Below are 20765 nucleotides of genomic sequence, written 5' to 3'. Positions count from 1 at the left end.
AGAGAATAGACACCAGATCCCATCAACATCCATTATCTGGTGAAAAGAAATGCATGGTACCCATTCTTCAACTTTGCTGCTCCAAGCTGAATACTTAGCATTATTTATTAATACAAAGTAGCATTATTCATGCAGTAAACATCATTGCTTAGATATGTGCTGTTCTCAAAGCAGGGAAGGAGGCAGTGCCAGCAGAGATCTCAGTTGTATGAAATGTCGTCAATTTTGAAAAATAAGATCATGGAAACCACCATGGCTGCCACCTGAAGAGGGAGAAGAGTGCAGCAATATCATCTTCAATGTTGGGTTTGATTTGTACTTGAAAATGAGCTTAGAAGTACATTGGTATATTCTTGGGAAATGTATCCTACACAATGAAGAGAGTCAACCTCTACCCTTTAGCAATTTTCTATATTCTCAATCCCTTTCACTCTGAGTTCAGACCCCTCAAGCCTGCTGAAACTGGCCTCCAAGGTGGGGCTGATAAGCTCTTAACTGTTGAGTCCAATGACCTTCTCAAGTCCTGGACATCTTGACACTTTTTGATACTATTGACCCCTCCTTCTTCCTAGACTTTCTTCTCCCTTGGCTTCCCTGACATTTCTCCTTCATCCTTGTTCTCTTTGTCCCTGTCTGCTCCTTTTCAGGCTTCTATGCTGGACCATTATCTATCTCCCTCCCACCCCCACCTTAGTTCATCAATTCTTCCAAGCTCTGCCCCTGGTAACTCTTCTCTCACTACACCTTCTCTTGAAGGGTTCATCAGCTCCCATGTATCCTCTTTAGGCATCTGTATGTCCAGCCTCAATCTCTCTCCTGAACTCCAGTCATATCTCATCTGGTTAGCTCCTCCTCGATTTCCCTCAAGCATTCCAAATTCAACATGGCTAAAATGAAACTCACTATGTTTTCCTAATCTTTCCCTTCCTTCAGACATCTCCATCTCTGATGAGCGTACCACCACCTTCCCAGTAATCTAGATTTGCAGTCCCCCCAACCCTTCCTTATCACCCTCAGCTGTTGCCCAATTCCATTGATGTTAATACCACAGCACTTCTCATATCTATCCCCTTTTCTCCAGTGTCTCCAGTCACGAAGACATCTTCATCAGGCCTTCTTCATTTCTCCCCTAAACTATTGTAGTACTTTCCTAATTGGTCTTCCTGTTTCTAGTCTCTCCCCTTCTCAAATATATCCTCTACACAGCTGCCATCCCGCCACGAGCTCCTCTTTTACTCCAGGCTCTGATGAAGAGGTGGCCCTTCTCGCCAAGGCCAAATCTCTATATGTACCTGAGCCCATCCCCTTCCGTCTTCTCCAGCAGATTGCCCCCACTATCATCCCCACTCTTTCTCTAATCCTCTTTGCCCTCTTGGTTCCTTCCCTGCTACCTACAAACACTCCTGCGTCTCTTTCATCCTTAAAAAAACTCACCAGATCCTCTTATTGCCTTTATCATCCTCTATTCCTTCCCCCACCCCTTCCCAGTCATACTCCTTAAAAATGCTGTCTACACTCAGTTCCTCCACTTCCTCTTCTCTCATTCTCTTTGGAAATCTGGCTTCCAACCTCATCAATTCAACTGAAACTGCTCTCTCCAAAGTTACTTGAGATCTCTTAATTTCCAGGTGTGATGGCGTTTCCTCAGTCTTCATCCTTGACCTCTGCAGAATTTGGCATGGTTGACCATCTTCTCCTCTTGGGTACCTTCTACTCTCGGATTTTCATGGCCTTGGTCCTTATTGGTTCTTCTCCTACCAGTCTGACTGCTCCATCTCAGTCTCCTTTGCAGGATTATCATCATGCTCCCTAACTCTGGGTCTACCCCCGAGTCTGTATCCTGGACCATCTTCTCTTTTTTTTCTCTCTAGATCTTCCATGTCTGTAATCTCATCAGTTCCTGTAATCATCCCATACCAATGATTCCCACCTCTCCACAACCATTTGTATTCTTTAAAAAGTTCTAGTCTCACATTGTCTATCAGATGTGTCCAACTAGACATCCCGTTTTTGTTGTTGTTGTTATTAAGTCATTTCAGTCAAGTTCAACTGTCTGTGACACATTTGAGGTTTTCTTGGTAGTTTTTTTTTTTTGCCATTTCCTTCTCCAGCTCATTTTACAGATTAGGAAACTGAGGCAAACAGGGTTAAGTGACTCACCCAGGGTCCCACAGCAAGGAAGTGTGTGAGGCCAGGTTTGAACTCTAGGTCCAGCACGCTATCCCATAGGTGTCTCAATCTCAACGTGTCCATAGTAGAACTCATTATCTTTCCTCCCCAGACCTCTCCTTCTTCCTGACCTCCCTATTTCTATTAAAGGCATCTTCTAGTCAGATAGGCTTAGAAACTCAATGGTGCTAATTGCACATGTATAACCTATCAGATTACATATCTTCTTGGGGAGGGGAAAGGCAAGGGAGGGAGGAAGAAAAATTTGGAACTCAAAATCTTATAAAAAATGAATGTTGAAAACTATCTTTACATGCAATTGGAAAAAATACTATTTACATAAAAAGACTCTCACTTAAAAAAAGAAATTGAATGTTGCCTTAGCTTTCTCACTCCTTCACCCTACCCCCAACCATTCGGTTGCCAAGTGCTATGGATTCCACCCCCACACATCTCTCCATTCATAGTCTCCATCATAGTTCATGCCCTCATCACCTTTCACCCATACCAGTTCCAAGAGTCTAGTCATTGGTCACCCCACCTACATTTTCTCTCCAAATTAATATTCTTGAAGTACTGGTTTAGCTGGTTTGAACCCTTCTCCTCCCCTTCAAAAAGTCCCAATAATTCCCTCTGTCTCTAAGATCAGGCATAAGCTTGACTGTCATTGAAAACCCTGAAGCAATAACAATGCTTGGAAAGTCTGACAGCAGCTGGCTTTTCTGGGCCTGTTACATAGGGCTCTTCTTCATGCTGGGTTCTGGTCACACTGCTCTTATTGCTGCTTTTCATACATGACATTCCATCTCCCATATCTATCCCCTTACACAGGCTGACCCCCTATGCCTGGAATACTCTTCCTACTCATCTTCCCAAAATCCCCAGCTTCCATCATGGGCCTGCTTAAGGGCCACTTGATGCCACTTAAGGTTTATCCCCAGTCCCTGCCAAAATTACTATCCATCTATCTATCCATCTCATATATATTATATGTATATATATATATATATATATATACATAGAGAGAGAGAGAGAGAGAGAATTTACTTATACATGTACATATTGATAATCTCTCAATAAAATGTAAGCTCCCCAAGGGCAGGAACTATTTGGTTCTTGTCTTTTCATCCCCAACATCTAGCGCAATATATACATAGCAGGGGCCTAAAAATGCTTGTTGAATGAGTGAATGAATGAATGGTCCTACACAGCTAGGAAAAGCCACCAGTATAGGCGCAGTTAATTTTAGAGAGGCTGATCACCAGCACATTGACTACCAGCTGATGAAGATTGTGGTTTCAGCAACTTCTGGCAAGGGCCGTGAACTCTGTTGGTGAAACTGGTAGCTCATGGGATCATAGACGTAGAAGTGTAAGGTACTTCAGAGGGAATCTAGTCCAACCCAGATAAGGAAACTGAGGCCCAGAGAGAAAAGCCCAGGATTGTATAGGTAGGAAATGGTAGAGATAGGATTCAAACCCAGGTCCTCTGACTTCAAATCCAGTGTGCTTTTCATTATACTATGTTGCCTCTTTTGGTTTTAAAAGTATGTAACTGAGTATCTTCTTGCTCCTTTAGCTTAGGCAGGATTTGGGCCCCTGATTGTTAGGGTATTTAAGCTCAGGGAGAGGCAATAGACTCTTCTAAATAAGGCAGCTAGGTGAATAGAGTGCCTGGCCTGGAATCAGGACTCATCTTTTGGACTCATCTTCCTGAGTCCAAATCTGACCTCAGACACTTACTAGCTATGTGACCCTAAACAAGTCACTTAACTCTGTTTGCCTCAGTTTCCTCATCTGTAAAATGAGCTGGAGAAGGAAATGGCAAACCACTCTCTTGCCGAGAAAACCCCAAATAGGGTCACACAAGAATTGGACACAACTGAAAGATGACTGAACAACAGAAAAGAATAGTTTGTCTTCCACGTTTTGATTTTTGGTAACATCCCACTTGATATGTCTTCTTTCTCCATCCCAGAGAAGTTACATGCCCTGATCTGAAGCCTTAACCTGTGCCCCAACTCCTATTCTTTCAGTATTACTGAAAAATTCATAATTACAAGATAAAAAGATTCTTTAGGTCTCCAAATTAAACACACCTCCAAAATTTCCTTTAGCAACCACAGGCAAAACTTTGCCAAATGTGAAAAGAAAACACATACCTCAAAGATTGAAATTCCCAACCCAACACCTCCAATCAACTTTCCATTCTTTTCCAGGGACTCCTTCAGTTTATGTAAGCATCCCTAAGAAAAAAAAATCAACATCTTCCCCTCCACCTCTAAGCAAATCATGTGACATTTGACTTTGCATTCTAGCAACACTTTAAATATGTTTTAAAATCTAAATTGTCTGATGTCAACAGAGCCTTAACTAGCAATTTTTCTATGAGGCTAATATGGAGCTTACACTTACACGAGCAGGAGTTAGATCTTCCAGAATATAAAATAATTTCTTACATTTTGATGTACAGCATGATGTTTGAATACCACACATTGAAAGAGATCAATACCTTCTTGCTGACCTTAAGCCAAATGGCTAGCCTAGGCCCTTTCAGGGCCACCCTTGAGTGACTCTTTTATATGAACCTAATTTTGACCCTGCATCTGCTTCAGATACCCTACTAGCTGATCTTGGTACACATCATTCTTTTGAACATCCCCTTCCCACTCTCCCACCTTGAACCAGGAAGCCTGGAGTCAGCTCACCCACCCAGACATGGCCATGATGATAAACAGCACAGTCCAGACCAGGAAGCAAAGTACAGCCTGGGAGGGCTAGGAGAGTTACCATACCATCTTTTCTTGAAAAACTAAATTATTTTGGGGCAGTTAGGTGGCACAGTAGATAGAGCACCAGCCCTGGAGTCAGGAGGACCTGAGTTCAAATCTGGCCTCAGACACATATCACTCACTAGCTGTATGACTCTGGGCAAGTCACTTAACCCCAATTGCCTCACCAAAAACAAAAAAAAATTGTTTTATCAGAAATTTAGTATTAAGCCTCTATACTTTACCTTCTTGTCTTTAGCAATGCCAGACTCCTGGCAAGGTGAATTTTCTTTGCAGCAAAAGACAGGATAGTAGCCGCCACTTTGATTCTGGTATGTAGAGCTGTTGAAATCAGTATAGTTGTGGAATCCACAGCAGTGCAGCTAAAACGAAAGAAAACTAATTCATGGATCCTGAACTTCTCAGATAGAGCTGAGCCTTACATACCTGGAGCAATATCTATTACTAAAATCCCCATCTGGATATATTATTAGTAGTAAGAGAGAAGGGAGCAAGCATTTATTCAGTGCCTACTTTATAAATATGATCTCATTTGGTCTATACAACCACCCTGGGAGGTAGGTACTATTGTTTCTCCCATTTTACAGTTGAAGAAACTGAGGCAGATAGCTGTTAAGTGAACCTGCTCAGGGTCACACTTACAGCTTATAAGAGTCTGAGGCTGCATTTGAACTCAGATCTTCCTGACTACAAACCCAGTTCTCTGTCTACTGTACCACCTAGCTGGCCAATAACCTTTCTCATTTGTATAAAGTTTAAACTTTTCCAAGTGTTTCCCATTTACCATCTGTTCTCTTATTTGCCCCTCACTATAATTCTGTGAGGTGGCCAAGGTCAGAATGATCATCCCCATTTTCTAGATCAGGAAACTGAGCCCAAGAGAAGATAAGTGGAATTACCATCATATGATACAGCCTGATAGAATTAGAGGAGGTTTGAGAGATCCTTAAGTCCAATCTTGTTTTATTGATCAGGAGATTAAGTCTCCACTGGGTGCAATGATTTGGCTCAGGTCACACAGGGGGTAAGTGGAAAGGCAGGGATTTGAACCCAGGTGCAGTGCCTTATCTTCTTCCACCACCACCCCTCTTCTTGACAAGATTGAAACAAATCAGCTGTATAATGTCAGCACTGACCCAGGAGGCCTGGAGTCCTTTCTCTCAGCATCAGTTAGGAAGGCATTCTACTGTTTAAGGGAAAGTCCCTCTATTCTTGGCCACCAGAGAGAATCTCTCCTGATGTCTTAGCTTACCTCCTTCATGGTGGTATTCCACATTACTGTGATTTCTTCTTCCTTGTCATAGGACCCTTGTAGTGTACTGACTGCCCAAGAATCAATGTTTGCGAAGAGCACATTTGCCTGGGATGAAGGTATATAACGTTCTGTGATTATATGCACAATGGCATATTGGCCATAAACTAACACATCTCAACCAGCACTCAGCACAGTGCTTGCAAACAGTAGGAACTTAATAAATGAGTTGAATTGAAACAACAGTGCATCCTTTGCAAGCCAAAGAGCTCAGTAATTCAGTTCTCAGTTCAATTCTACAGACACTTAATAAGCACTTTCTGTGTTAGGCTCTGGGGTCACAGAGACAAACACAAAATATTCCTAAGCCCTTGAGGAGCTTACATTCTACTGGTAAGAACTAAGATTTATACAAATAAGGAAATTAAAAATAAATACAGAGTAAGCATAAAATAATTTCAGAGGCAGGAAGAGCACTAATATTTAGGGCAGGGGTGGGGAACCTGAGCCCTCAAGGCCACATCTGGCCCTCTAGGTCCTCAAGTGCAGTAAGTAAGATCAGGGACTGAGAAATAGGTAAGTAACCATAAATGATAATTTAATCTAATGATGATTTTGTTAAATTTGTTAAATCAAATACAGATGATTTTGTTAAATCAAATGTCTGTCACCAGCCCTGCATTAGATAATAATAGTTAACATATATATATGTATATATATATATATGTATATATATATATATATATATCGCTTTAAGGTTTGCAAAAGGACTTTACAAAGGCTGTCACATTTTATCCTCACAATAACCCTGGGATGCAGGTACTATTATTATTCCCATTTTACAGATGAGGCAACTGAGGTTTCTGACATTATTATTCCACCAAAACTGATCTCTCCAAAGTTACTAATGATCTTTTAGTTGCCAAATCCAAAGGCCTTTTCTCTATCCTCACTCTCCTTGACCTCTCTGCAGCCTTGGACACTGTTGATCACTCTCTCCTCCTTAATAATCTCTTTTCTAGGTTTTTGGGACACCATCCCTTCCTGGTTCTTTTCCTACCTCTATGACCGCTTCTACTCTCTAACCTTGGCTGGATCCTCATCCAGATTGTATTCTTTAATTATAGGTGTCCCTAAGGGCTCTTCCCTAGGCCCTCTTCTCTTCTCCCTCTATATAACTTCACTTAGTGATCTCGTCAGTTCCCATGTATTTAATTACTATTTCTATGCTGATGACTCCCAAATCTGCCTCTCCTGCCCCAATGTCTCTGCTGAGCTCCAATGTTGCATCTCCAGTTGCCATTCAGACATCTCTAACCGGATATCCAATAGGCATCTAAAACTCACTATGTCCAAAATGGAACTCACTATCTTTCCCCCTAAAACTTCCCACCCCCTACCTTCCCTATTAGTGTAGAGGGCAACACCATAATCTCAGTCCCTCAAGCTTACAACCTAGGAGTCATCCTGGATTCCGCATTCTCTCTCATGCCCTACATCCAATCTATTTCCATTTCCTGTCAATTTCACCTTTGCAACATCTCTCAAATACGCCCTCTCCTCTCCTCTGACTACTGACCTCTCTGGCTTCCTTAAAGTCCCATCTAAAATTCCACCTTCTTCAGGAAGCCTTCCCCAATCCTTAATTCCACTGCCTTCCTTCTATTAATTAATTATTTCCTATTTTTATTGTTTCCTGTATATAACTTGCTTTGTGTATATTTATTTGCATAAGTCTTTTGCCTCTCTTTGTATCCCCAGGGCTTAGCATAGTGCCTGGCACATTTTTGTTGTTCAGTCTCAGTTGTGTCTGATTCTCTGTGACCTTATTTGGCAAAGATACTGGAGTGGTTTGCCATTTCCTTCTCCAGCTCACTTTACAGATGAGGTAACTGAGACAAACAGGGTTAAGTGACTCTCCCGTAGTCACACAGCTAGTAGATGTCTGAGGCCAGATTTGAACTCAGGAAGATGACTCTTCCTGACTCCACCTAGCCTGGCACATAGTAGGCACTTAATAGATATTGATATGAAGTGACTTGCCCAGGGTCACACAGTTAGTAAACATCTGAGGCCAGATTTGAACTTGGGTCTTCCTGGCTCCAGATTCAGTACTCTGTCCACTGCACCATCTATCTGAATGCTATCAGAGATTCAGAAGTCCTCAATGAGCTCCCAGTGTGGCCAGGGACACTAGAATTCCACAGAGTCACATACTAGCAGAGCTAGAAGAGGCGTGAAAGATCATCTGGTCCACCTTCATACTGCACAAGATTGATACGAAACATTAAAGAGAACCTCGGGGAGGCTGAATGCCCTAGAAATCAGCCACATTATAGAGCTTAATGCTCATACTCTTTTCAGAAAAACCCCATGGAACCTTTTACTTCATAAGAGGTAACATCTAGTCCAGTCTCTCACCTAATACAGGAATACCCTCAGGACAGGGGCTCTTAACCATTTTTTGTGTCCTGAATCCCTCTGGCAGTCCATTGAAGCCTACAGACCCCCTCTTAGACGGACGTTTTTAAATGCATTAAACACGTAGAAAGGAAGCCAATTATATTGAAATACAGTTATCAAAAAAAAAATTTTAAGTTCCCAGACCCCAAATTAAGAACCCCTGCTCTATCTATAACTACTCTGTCATCAAGACAGGGGAGTTGAGCTGTTGGAATAGGAAGACAGCAGCTGCTACCCATTGTACTTACAAGGCAATTGTCCTGAATCTGCTATTTGGAGGTTTCTTATAGGCAGCATATAAAAAAGCAGGAAGAGCCTGGGCCTTTGAGCTGGTTTCCACTAAATAGTTCTTTATACTATAAAGCTGGTTATGTGGATAAGAGGGGGCCTAAGCGAGTTAAAAGTAAGCCCCTTTTATGACAGAGAAGTTTTCTTCCCAGCTCTGAGGGTGCTCTTTGATAGCTCTTTCTGTGTGTGTTTGAGCCTGGTTTCCTGGTATGTGGTGTGTGTGTGTGTGTGTGTGTGTGTGTGTGTGTGTATTCTATGCATTGGGCAGCATTGCTAGCTGACTAGATCTTGGGTACAAACAACACCAATGGGTTTGGATGACTATGACTCTGTCACAAAGTCAGAGACAACCATGTTCTTGACAACATTTTCTGACCCCTGCCTATTCTCTTAGATACATCTGCACTGGAGGCTGAGGGACCTCGATATGGTGCTTGAATCCCTCCAAAGCATCTGATGCTTATTGGACAGCTCCATTTTCACAAAGCTCTTCCTTCAATGGAGATGAAATCTGCTTTCTTATTTGTCCTAGTTCTGAACTCCAAAGCCATATAGAATATCACCTCCCTCTTCCAAAGATACACCTTCAATTTTTGAAGACAGCACTCATATCTCTGAAGCCATAGGATCACTGAATTTAAGAGATGGAAGAAAGATCTATGGGGCTGTCTTGTCCATGCCATATTTGGAAACAAATCACCCTTACAACACACCCCATTATAACATACTTTCCAACATATGGTCATCCAGGTTCTGCTTGCAGACCTCCAAGGAGGGGGAACCCACTACCAACTGAGGCTGCCCCTTCCACTTTTGTATGACTCTGATTGTTAGGAAATTTCCCCATATATCAAGCTTAAATTGCCTCTTGATAATTTCCATTTATTGCTCCTATTTCTGCCCTCTGGCACCAAACAGAATAAGTCCAGTCTCTCTTCAGAAAAAATAGACCTTTAGGAACTTGAAAATAGCTCTCATATCTCTTTTCCTGACCAAATATTACTTCATTTCCTTCAATTGACCTTCACAAGGCATGGCCTGGAGGTCCTTCACCATCCTAGTTGCCATCTTCTGAACATCTTACAGCTTATCAACGTCCCTCTTAAACTGTGGTGCCCAGATGAATGCACCAACTCAGAAGAGGTCTTACATAGCATGGCAGGATTTCTGCCTGCTTATTCCTGGAAGGATACACCTTTTCATGCAGCCCAAGATTGTGTTTGCTCTTCTGGCCACCATATCACAGCATTGGCTCATGTTAAGCTTCCAATTGACTCAACCCCCAGATATTTTTAAGATACACTGCTGTCCAATGCATTCTCAAACAGGAACATTAACCTGCACACATTAGACAGATCACTAAGCCTATGCATGGTGTATATGTAGCCTATAATTTTATCATTCTAACATCTAGACAAAACAGCATCTGATACATTCTTGGAGAATGTCCGTATGATACAACATTCTGGCACACCTTACTTACAAGAGGCCACCAACGTAAGTTCCAGCCTGGTTAGGACTACTGAAAACCTTGAAGTGCTTCCAAAGTTAATTCATTTCACATGGTGGCATAAACATGCTATGTTTGAACATCAGTGAGAGATCTCTTGGATTTACGCAGCAGTAAATATTTCAGAGAATAAAACCACCTTGATGGTGATTAGACTACTTACTTCTGAACAAAAACAGATCTAATCAGAAACCTGATATAATCCTAATGAACTCCACTGCTAGGATATTGGGAAATACCTGGATAAAATATTCTTTCTGTTCTCTACCCCACCTCCCACACCTCCTGACAACTAGATTATTCAGAATTATGGCAATCAGATACTGGCAAGGAAGAAAAATGGTGATATGCTGAATAGAAACCATTTAAATATTATATGTCTTGATAATGTAATATTTTCACAACTGTTTCTGTTTAAAACTCATAAAAAATATAAGACTTTGCCCCCCCAAAAAAAGATACACTGTTGTCTAACTGTACCTCCCCATCAGGTACTGATGAAGTATATTTATAAGACTTTATACTTATCTCCATTGAATTTCATCTTATTAGACTTGGCCCAGGCATCTACACCCAAGATCTTTTCAACTCCCAATTCTTCCATCCAGTGTACTAATTATCTCTTTTGCTCTACGTTATCTGCAAATGTGATGACCATATCACCTATGATTTTAACCAAGTCATTGATAAAGATATTAAACAGTGCAGGGTCAAGCATAAATCCTAGGGGTACTCCACATTCTTAGGGAATGTCCCTAGTTCCTTCACTTGTCCTCCATGTAACATGGTATCCAGATCCTTCACCATTTTAGGAATTCCTTGTGCCTCTGAAGCACCTTGCTTAAGAGAAAGGAACTAGAAGCCAGATCGGCCAGAATAATCTAGGTAGACATTATTACATTGGACTTGACTTCACAGTTTAACTTCCCAACCTGGTACATGCTGGATTGAGGGGCCAGACCTGGCAAGCCACAGTTCAGACTGATGTAGACAGCCTTTCACACCCTCCCTCAAAATATGATGACAACACAGGCCAAGGTTGTGTGGTTTGTCCTTCATTCTCAAAGAGGCCTATGACATCAGGGAGATGATGATGTGACTTTGATTTAAGTGAGGCAGGGCTGTGCACAGTCACTGGCCTCACTTTCTCCTCCAGAGTCATCTGGATCCAGTGGCCAGATATCGATCAGGATGACTGGAGATGGCCCAGGATACTATGGGAGACCTTGTCCCTTTTAAGCTAAGGTCTTTCCAGGTTCTTACTTGGAGCGAGGCAATGCCCGTTCAATGAATAGGCCTCTTTAAGAAATGAGTCAAAGGATGGCCCCTTTAATAAGCAAAAAAAATCAAACTAGAAGGGAAAGACCCTCAGACTTGCTGGCCAAAAGACAAACAGTTACTATTTACATTCACTGTGAGCCAGGAGGGCCCAAAAAATAATCACTAAGTGGTGCTTAGGCAGAGACCTATTGTTGTCCAATCTATGAACTCCAGAGTGAATTGAGTTTAAGATGTAGTTTTCGAGAAAGAAATCTAGCCAGTAAACCCCAAGTTAACTGGAAGCTTTTGGCCATCAAAATTTACCTTCCTTTGGGCAGAACACCCTGAGGGGAGAGGAGAGGGGAAGGGAGAGGAGAGGAGAGGAGGGAAGGACACAGGCCAAGGAGACCTCAGCCCAAAGTACCACACAACTGCTACTTCATGCCTCCAAGCCTTCAGGCATCTCTTCCCCACAAGAGCTCCCCACTTTCACTCCAAGAGTCTCTCCTTCTTCACAAATATCCCATCACCACAGTGTTCCTTTCAACTTTTTAATTTTATTTCTAATTCTGAACTTATGTACCAGAAAAGAGAATTTCCATATACACAGCAGAGCACAAAAAGAGGATTGCATATGAAACCATGAATCTAAATTTCTCGATTCTTGCTTTAAAAAAAGCATATAATAATTCCATATTTCAAGACTGTCCTGCTTGTCTATGTTTCCCTTCTGAACTTCCTTCTGTTATTTTCCATGGATTTTTAAAAATGGCTTTCTCTCTCTCTCTTTTTTTTTGATGTTACTATTGTTTCTCTCTCTTTTTTTTTGATGTTACTATTGTTAAGCTCATCCCTCCTTCCCACTCCTTCTCCCATTAAAAATCAAGAGAAAGGAAAAAAAACCCTTGAAACAAATAAGAATAGATAGGTGAAACATTAAGATTTAATATTGTAATGCTCTCATTTAAAATTTTTTTAATATTTTTATTTTTTTCAATTAGTGAAAAATTTGCCTTCTCTCTCTCCTACTTCCTCCCCTTCTCTCATTGAGAAAGAAATAAAAACAAAACTCCTGTTATAAAAGTATATAGCTAAGCAAAACAAATCTTCCTATTAACCATGAAAAAAAAATATGTCTCAATCTGCTATCTGAGTCCATGTCTTCTCTGTTGGGAGGTGAGTAGCATGTTACATCAGTCCCCTGGAATTTGTGGTTGGCCATTGTACTGGTCAGAGTTCTAAAGTCTTTCAAAGTGACTTAAGACAACATTGTAAAGAAAAACAACTTTGAAAGATTCACCCATTGGCCATGTACAAAAATAGACCCAGAGTCACCTCTCTGTTAAGAGGCGAGTAATATGCCTTATTCTAGATCCTCTGGAGGCACAGTTGATCACTGCATTGATCAGATTTCTTAAAGCTTTCAAAGTCGTTTTTCTTTGTCCTTGTATAAATTGTTCTCCTGGTTCTACTCACTTCACACCACATCATTTGATACCATCCAGGACTCCCTGAGATAATCTTTTGTAATTTCTTTTGTGGTAATATTCCATTATGTTCATTTATAGGCACCCCTTACATTCTAGTTGTTTTCTTTTTTCCCATTTTAATTCCCCCTTCAGGATGGGGACATTTATTTTGCTTGCAGCTACTCCCTCCTCCGTATTATCCTCCCTCTTAACACCACCCTTCCCATCCCTGTTTGTTTCCCTTTTGAGTTTGATATATTTCTACACTAACCTGTTCATGTTTTGTGTGTATTGACCATGTTTATTTCAGACAAGTAGGTTAATCTGATACCCAAAAGAGATAATATTTGCAAAGGGCTTAGCACAGTGCTTTGCAAATAGTAAATACTTAATATAAATGCTTATTCTCTTCCCTTCCCCTTTCCCCATCCCTTATACCCCTTCCTCAAGTATTCCAATTACAAGAAATAGCAAGTCATACCCCATTCTTCCTCTGCTCTAATTTAATCCATTTACCTTTCCTTTTTTTTCCCCTCTTAAAATCCTCAAATAGAACCAATCCACCCCCAAGACCTCTGTTTTTCTTATTTAACTCCTTCAATACCCTTTGAAGACATTAAGGTTCTGAAGGGACACTTGTTTCCTCTTCCCTATTTAAGATGTTATCACTAATAAATTTACCTTTCTAGGTTTCAACTCATGTTAGGATTTCAAAGTTCCTACTCAGTTCTGATCTTTTCATGAGAAATGCTTGAAAGTCCTCTATTCCATTAAAGAGTCCTTTCCCCCTCTGTAGAGTTATATTCAGCTTTGCAGGATAAGTTATTCTTGATTGTAAGCCTATATCTTTGCCTTTTGAAATATTGTATTCCAAGATCTCTTCTGGTTTTGAGCAGAAGCTGCCAGGTCTTGTGTAATCCTAACTGGTCGCTTGGTACATGAATTGCATCTTTCTAGATGCTTGTGGCATTTTTTTCTTTGACTTTGGAACTTTGGATTTTGGCTAGAATATGACATTCTTGGGACTTTTGTTTTATTTTTAGGAGCTGATCAATACATTTTTCCTATGTTACTTTGCCCCTTGGCAAATCAATCTGAAAAGTTTTTATTTATTCTTGCAATATGGTTTCCAAGCTTTTTTTTTCAATCCTGGTTTTCAAGGAGTCCATTAATTCTTAAATTTTAGGCTTTATATTTTCTTCTTTATTCAGTCTTTTGATTGATATTTCTTACTGTCTCCGTGAGCTATTGATTTCTGTTTGGTCTATTGCAGTTTTCAGGAAGTACATTTTTTGGGCAAGGTTTACCATCTCTTCTTAGTTATTTCTTCTCTATTCTATTCTTTTCTCTATAATTTTTAGTTCATTTTTAAATCTTTTGCTTCATTTCTTCTATGTATTCATGTAGTCTTTATGGAGAATCTTTTTTTTTCCTCTTTGTTTGAAATTATTACAATAGTTCTCCTTATTTTGATGGATCTCTGGATTGACAATCATTTATTTGTACTGGTCAGTGTTTTCTTTGATTTATTCATGTCTCCAGCTTTAGTTCCTAAATTGTGCTAGGGCTAGTCTCTGTGCCCTGCAAGGATTTTGTGTGGAGTAGCTGGCCCTGCTTGGCTCACATTAAGTCCCTTAAGATTCTCCATTGATCATGCTGTCTTGGGGTGGGGCAAGGGGAGAGATGGGGAGAAAATTTGGAACTCAAAATCTTATGCAAGTGAATGTTGAAAACTAAAAATAAATAATAAATAAATAAATATTTTTTAAAAAGATTCTGCATTTTGATGTCTACTTGTCAGGTTTAGGCCCCTCTAGATCTTTGAGGTTCAGAATGCTAGATCTTCGGTGCCTTCTCTCATATCTTAGGACAGGATGCGAGTGACCTAGGAGTCCTTGGGCTCCTGGGCTGTTCAGGTCTGAGTACTGCTGCACTGCTCTGGTTTTTACCACTCCTGGGGCTTCCAAGGTCCCCATTCTGGAGCTTTGTGACCACCCTGGGGCTTTCTCACAGGGCCCTCCATTGTAACTGCCTCTGGATCCAGAATCTCACAGGCTACATACACCCCTGGTCTATTTCTGTTTGCAGTGGGAGGATGTGGGCTTGTTTGCCTATGTCTGCATTGAGTTTGCTGGCTTCCTCCATTCTCTTGCTCCTGGGCTTCTGGCTAATTTTTATGTAGTTCTGGGGTGGATGGAGTCACTTATTAGAGTATCTTATTATGTTACATTATTCAAACTAGTACAAATAATTTCAAGGCTTTGCTGGAGTAGGTAGTTGAGAGCTAGATGATCTGCTTCTGTTTAGGAAGCCATTTTGTCCAGAAGTCTCCACCATGCTCTCCCCACACCAAGCTTTCCGGCCATTTGAATGTCTACTTTTTGTGATAGTACAACATTGGAAACAAAGTGGGTGCCAGTTGGTTGAGAAAAGACTGAACAAATTGTAATTTATTATATTATACCATATGAAATAATGAATATAAGTTATTCAAAGAAACATGGAAAGACTTATATGAACAAATACAGAGTGAAGTAAACAGATCTGGAGAAACAATATACACTATGACTACCATAATATAAGTGAAAATAAGACTGAAAGGTAGTGAGAGTGATTAATTACAGTAATATGTATAGGGGCATTTATAAACTCAGAGGACCTAGCTTAAAATGTTAATTAATTTTCATTTTTAAAGGCTTAAGAGATAGGTACATTAGAGAATAAATTGCTACCCAGTTATGTAAAAGAATAATAAAGAATAATAAAAATGGCTGCTTTTTGCCTCCATTCCCACTCATAGCAACTTCCTGGCACTCCCAAATACCTTTTGCTAAAATACCAGTGCCATTTATCACACTGTTTATTAGCTGTTCCCATAGAACTTTCTCCTACAGTAGTCCTCCTCACTTCCCAGACTTCCAGCATCCCAGTCTCTTGATTCATAATCTTTGTCACAGCCCACCTCCCCACAACAGCTAGCCTTCCATAAGAACTTCTAAGGCATGTCAACCTTGAAGAACAGATAAGGAAATACAAATGCACTAATCCCTCTCTTTTTTTTTCAGAAGTGAGGCACTATGAGTGGAGAACATTGCATATACTGCTAGTTTTGTTGGGTTTTTGTTAGTTTTTTTTTATTAGTTTTGCTGAATTGTCCCTTTCCCCCCCCTCTTTTTTATTGTAAGACATAGCTTACTGGGAGGGTGGGAGGAATATTTTCAGAAATGAAGTTGATGTAAAAACCAAAAGATTTAAATTAAATTTTTAAAAAATAAAAAAGAGATATAGGGTACAGTCTTCCTGCTCTCACTGTAAGTCAAAACCAAACTCTGAACACTTACAGTTGAGGAGACGACCAGGATGATCATAGCACTCGCCATCTTGACCAGGAAGATGATCAATATGATGATGAAGAACTAGAAGAAAAGAGATCTGGTCACTGCTATTGGTCACTCACTGACTTCTAGGACCCCCACAATAGAGTCCTACTCACTGGTAACAATGTTTCTAAATAAATAAGAAAAATACGCCCATTGGCCAATTCTTCAATGTTTCAGTTGGTCTCTTGAGTAACACCATTCCTACCTAGATTCTGAAGACAAATAGATAATAAGCATTTCCTCGCCCTCAACTTTAAAAGAAGCCTTGAATTCATGGAGGGTCACAGGGATGAATTTAGGCAAATTCAGAAATGACAATAGTCACCAGAGAAAGAAAGGGCTTACCTTCTTATAACATGTTCTCACCCAGATCAATAACTAGGAACTTTTGCACTTGGAGCAGGAGGCGTAAAACGTGTCCTCAAATCAACTTTCTAAAACAAAGTTTGGATTGGGGGGATTGAAGGATGGAGGACCCTGGGATACTGAGAGGTGGGGGAGAGGGCAGGTGACAGGCTAGTGAGGATCTCAGCTGAGCTTGGCCAGTGCGGAAAAGAAGCATGGTCTTGCAGCTTCCTATTTTGACTGATTATTTTTGCTAAGTAAGCACTAAGTTTAGCTGTTTCCATGCTACTGAAGGACTTTAAGTGCTGCCAATATCCTCTAAAGTTCAGCACCTGGAGCAAAGCCTCAGTTGCCCCATCCTAGTTACAGCTCTGCCCGCACATACAAGGTACAAAGATGATGCTATTCACTCATCTTCCCTGTGACGTGCGTGTGTTATTCCTCTAGCAAAGAAAGGGATGGACTACATTGGTTCATCCTCACTCTGGGGACCTGTGTCACCTGTTTGTGAGAAAAGGAGCTGCTTGGCCCTAGCAGGGCTTGGGATTGATGACAGTCTTCCTCTACTCAAAGCTACTTGGGAATGGAACCCAGAATTTGCCACCAAACATTCGCCAGTTTCCAACCCATGGAATTCTCAGGCCCAACTTCCTCCTTTTACCTACCAGCAGCAACAGGCTCTTATTTTCCCTTATGGCTCCCCAGCAGCCCAGGATTCCCAGGAACAAAAGGATGCTGCCAATGACGATGCAGAAATATCTGACAACCAGCAGCTGGGTGAACGGTGAAATTGTAGCCCCCAGAAAATCAGTAAAGGAGCTTCCATCCATTTTCAAACACAAACCAATGCCCAGTAGTCCCAATCCCCCAAACTGGGAAAGAGAAAGAGGGAGAAAAATGAGGGGGGGGAATGACTTTCATAAGTATTTTACTGGAGAAAGTAATGTCTTTATCAGAAAACTTCCTATCTGTGTCTTGCTCCACCGCCTTAAACTTCTGGACTAGGGAAATTTTCCTTGCTGCCTTGGGTTGGCATTTGGAAGCAGAGATGGTGACTCGCTGTCTAGGTATTCCCAGTGTGTTGGCACCTCTCAACAGGCTGGCCAGAGAAAACTGGGCTCACTCGCCCAACTCATCTTCCAACCATTCCCCTCAAGCACAGGTATTGCCCAGCACATCTATTCCCAAAGAAAACCTATGATGGGGACTTTCAGGAGAGAGGGCTGAATGGAAACATGTGATAGAAAAAGGATTTGAGTGAAATAGCCACCAGAAGGCTATGAGCTGAGTGCCCGATGACCCTAGCCTGGAAGATAGTGAACTCTGCCCCATGAGCTTCCCTAGCATGAGTGGTCCCTCCCAACCGAGCCAGGAAGAATCTCTGTAGAAGAATCTCTCCCTCAGGCAGAATGTAGGGATATAAGGGAGCTCTTGATATAGGGGACTTCTCAGAAATTCCCCCTTCCCTGGAATATATCTGGGTTGTGTAGCGGAGAAGGAGGGCAAAGGCAAAATCTCTTCTTGGTCTCATACTCACAAATATGATGCTGTTAAAAAGAAACATCAGGCTTTTTAGGAGAGCAAAAAGAGCCATCTTCCTCTGTTTGAAGCCTGGGAGATGGCTATGCTAATTCTGTATCTCCAAAGAGCAGCTCCGGCTTTCCAGGAAATCTGCAGGACAGCGGCCTGCCTAGTGGTAGAAAGGCAAGGCTTGCAGCGGGGTGCCCACAGTGCTCTTGAGGAAGGCCGGACAGATGGGATGGTGACCCTCAGTGCCGCTCGTTCCCCGACTGCAGGGCCTTCCCAGACCATCTACCTGTAAGAGACCGTCCCCTGCTTTAATGACTGCCCGGAGCTCATCTGACCCTGGGCTCCTAGACTTGCTCATTATCTGAGGGGTGCTCCCCTTTCCTGGGGGTGCTCCAACCCCGCTCTAGGGGGAGGGGGTCAAGGCTTCCTCCAGCAGGTGACTGACCCTCTTTGGATAAATGGAAGCCCCTCAGTTTGCCTTCCTCGTATGGATTACCCAAATACAATAGGGTCAAAGGTTCTTTTTACTGATCTTGAGATCAGGAACAAATGAAACAAGAAATAATAATAGTATCACCCATTTCTTAAGCAGTTTCCAATTTACTCAGTGTATTCCTCCCAACAATCGTGTGAAGAACCTAATACAAGTATTATCAGCCCTGTTTTACAGATGGAAAAACTGAGGCACAGAGGGGTCAAGTGACTCACCCAGGGTCACACAGCTAGTAAGTGTCAGGGCCAGGACTGGAATTCAGGCCTGATGACACCAAAACCAGTGTCCCTTCCACTGTACATTGTTCTGCCTCACATTAATGCGGTGTTTGGAGGCTCATTTACAGAGGGGCGGGATGGTAGAGGACCAGGGTTCAGTTTCTGCCTTTGTTACTTTGTTACTAATTAGCTGTGTGATCTTAGCCTTTCTAAGCCACTCACAGAATGGAAGAGGCTGAGCCAGTCATCCTCTAAGGTCACTTCCAGCTCTAAATCTGTCCCCTTATTGATCATGGGGGTAGTGTAAAGAGCCCTGAATGTTGTGTTAGGAGGCCTGGGTTAAAATCTTTTAACTGCTACTTTTATGATCCATGTGGCCTTGGGAAATGCCTTTCTCTCTCTAGGCCTCAGTTTCCTCATCTGGAAAATGAATGAGTCAGATTTCACTAGATGGTTTCTAAATCAGATACTTTCTAGTTCTTCATCTTAGGATTCTGAGAATGGCACAATCCCCCCCCACACACACACACACAAAGGTAGGAGGAGACTTAGCTAAATAATGAGGAATCATGGGCATCCTGGTTGGTGGCCCATGAGGCAAACCTTCTGCTTTGCCTGCTAGCTGAGCTGACCCACAAGTGTGGCTTGACGTCATTGCTTAGGGCAATTATATGGTTTTCCTCCAACTGGCCAGAGCAGGCTGGGTGCCCAGGGACTAAAGAACAACCACTTGAGATTTCTCCCAGCGCAGCTCCTCAGAAAGGAGTAAGCTATTCCTCCAATGTCCCCAGCCAGACTCTGTTTGCTTGATTCTCTCTCTACCTGATCAGTTTTTCTCACCTATAAAGTGGGAATAATACTCCCTGTATGGGTAGGAGAGAAGTGCTTTTGAGACCCCCCTGAATCCTGCCTCATCTCATCCTTTGTGTGCCCTAAAGAAGTAGGTGTGTGGTCTCAGTTGCCCTTTGAGGATGGAGGGAAAAAGTAGACAGCCGTGAATGAAGAGGATATAACTGAAACTGTCCCAGGTCTCTTTGCGGTGGCAAAGAACTGGAAATTACTGGGATGTCCATAAATTGGGGTCAAATAACTTGCCCAGGGTTACCCAGTTAGTAAATGCCTGAGGGTGAATTTGAACTCAGATCTTCCTGACTCCAAGCCCAGAGCTCTATCTACTGTTCCCTTATATAAAATTACAGGACTAGTAAACAAAATATAATAAAATCATCCTATGACCTGCTGCACATATTATTATCTATATTTTATAGGTGAGGAAATGGAGGCTTAGAATGTTTGAGTGGCTTGTCCTAGATCAACTACCTAGCAAATGCCCGAGGAAGGATTTGAACTCACACCTTCCTGATTCTGAGTCCTCTATACTGGGCTGCCCAAAAAGGGGGAGAGAGGAGGGGAATAAGTACTTATATAATGCCTGCTATGTGCTAGGTGCTGTATGAAGTGCTCTACAAATATTAAAAGAAGTACAAAGCAAGAGCTCTCTCTAAGAGACAGGAGGAGGAAAGATAATTTCATGGAATTTGGGGATGGGAATGGTGATGCCCCTGCCTCCTGGTCCCAACCCCAATCCATACTTCTC

General features: G+C 41.7%; 1 protein-coding gene across 1 annotated transcript; it reads right to left on the bottom strand.

Annotated features, from left to right (window-relative positions):
• Positions 1-200: 200 nt before the first annotated feature.
• On the bottom strand, positions 201-18521 carry TSPAN16 (tetraspanin 16). The gene is made up of 7 exons (XM_027851273.1): positions 18465-18521; positions 17593-17799; positions 16544-16618; positions 6213-6320; positions 5185-5322; positions 4331-4414; positions 201-263 (listed from the first exon to the last, which is right to left on the bottom strand). Exons 1-7 carry the CDS (start codon positions 18519-18521, stop codon positions 201-203), a joined length of 732 nt encoding a protein of 243 aa, XP_027707074.1.
• Between the last annotated feature and the right edge of the window lie 2244 nt (positions 18522-20765).

Source organism: Vombatus ursinus, unplaced genomic scaffold, assembly GCF_900497805.2.
Source record: "Vombatus ursinus unplaced genomic scaffold, bare-nosed wombat genome assembly UNPS02009173.1, whole genome shotgun sequence".
Taxonomy (NCBI): Eukaryota; Metazoa; Chordata; class Mammalia; order Diprotodontia; family Vombatidae; genus Vombatus; species Vombatus ursinus.
Note: the sequence above shows the minus strand (reverse complement) of the source record. Positions and strands in the feature narration are given on the sequence as shown.

Coding starts and splice junctions, on each gene's coding strand:
- TSPAN16 (XM_027851273.1), bottom strand. CDS start 18,521: ATGGCTCTTTTTGCTCTCCTAAAAAGCCTGATGTTTCTTTTTAACAGC. Junction 4,415..5,184: donor GCATTGCTAAAGACAAGAAG/GTAAAGTATAGA, acceptor TTTTTTTCTTAG/GGATGCTTACATAAACTGAA. Junction 264..4,330: donor TGGGAATTTCAATCTTTGAG/GTATGTGTTTTC, acceptor CTCCCTCTTCAG/GTGGCAGCCATGGTGGTTTC.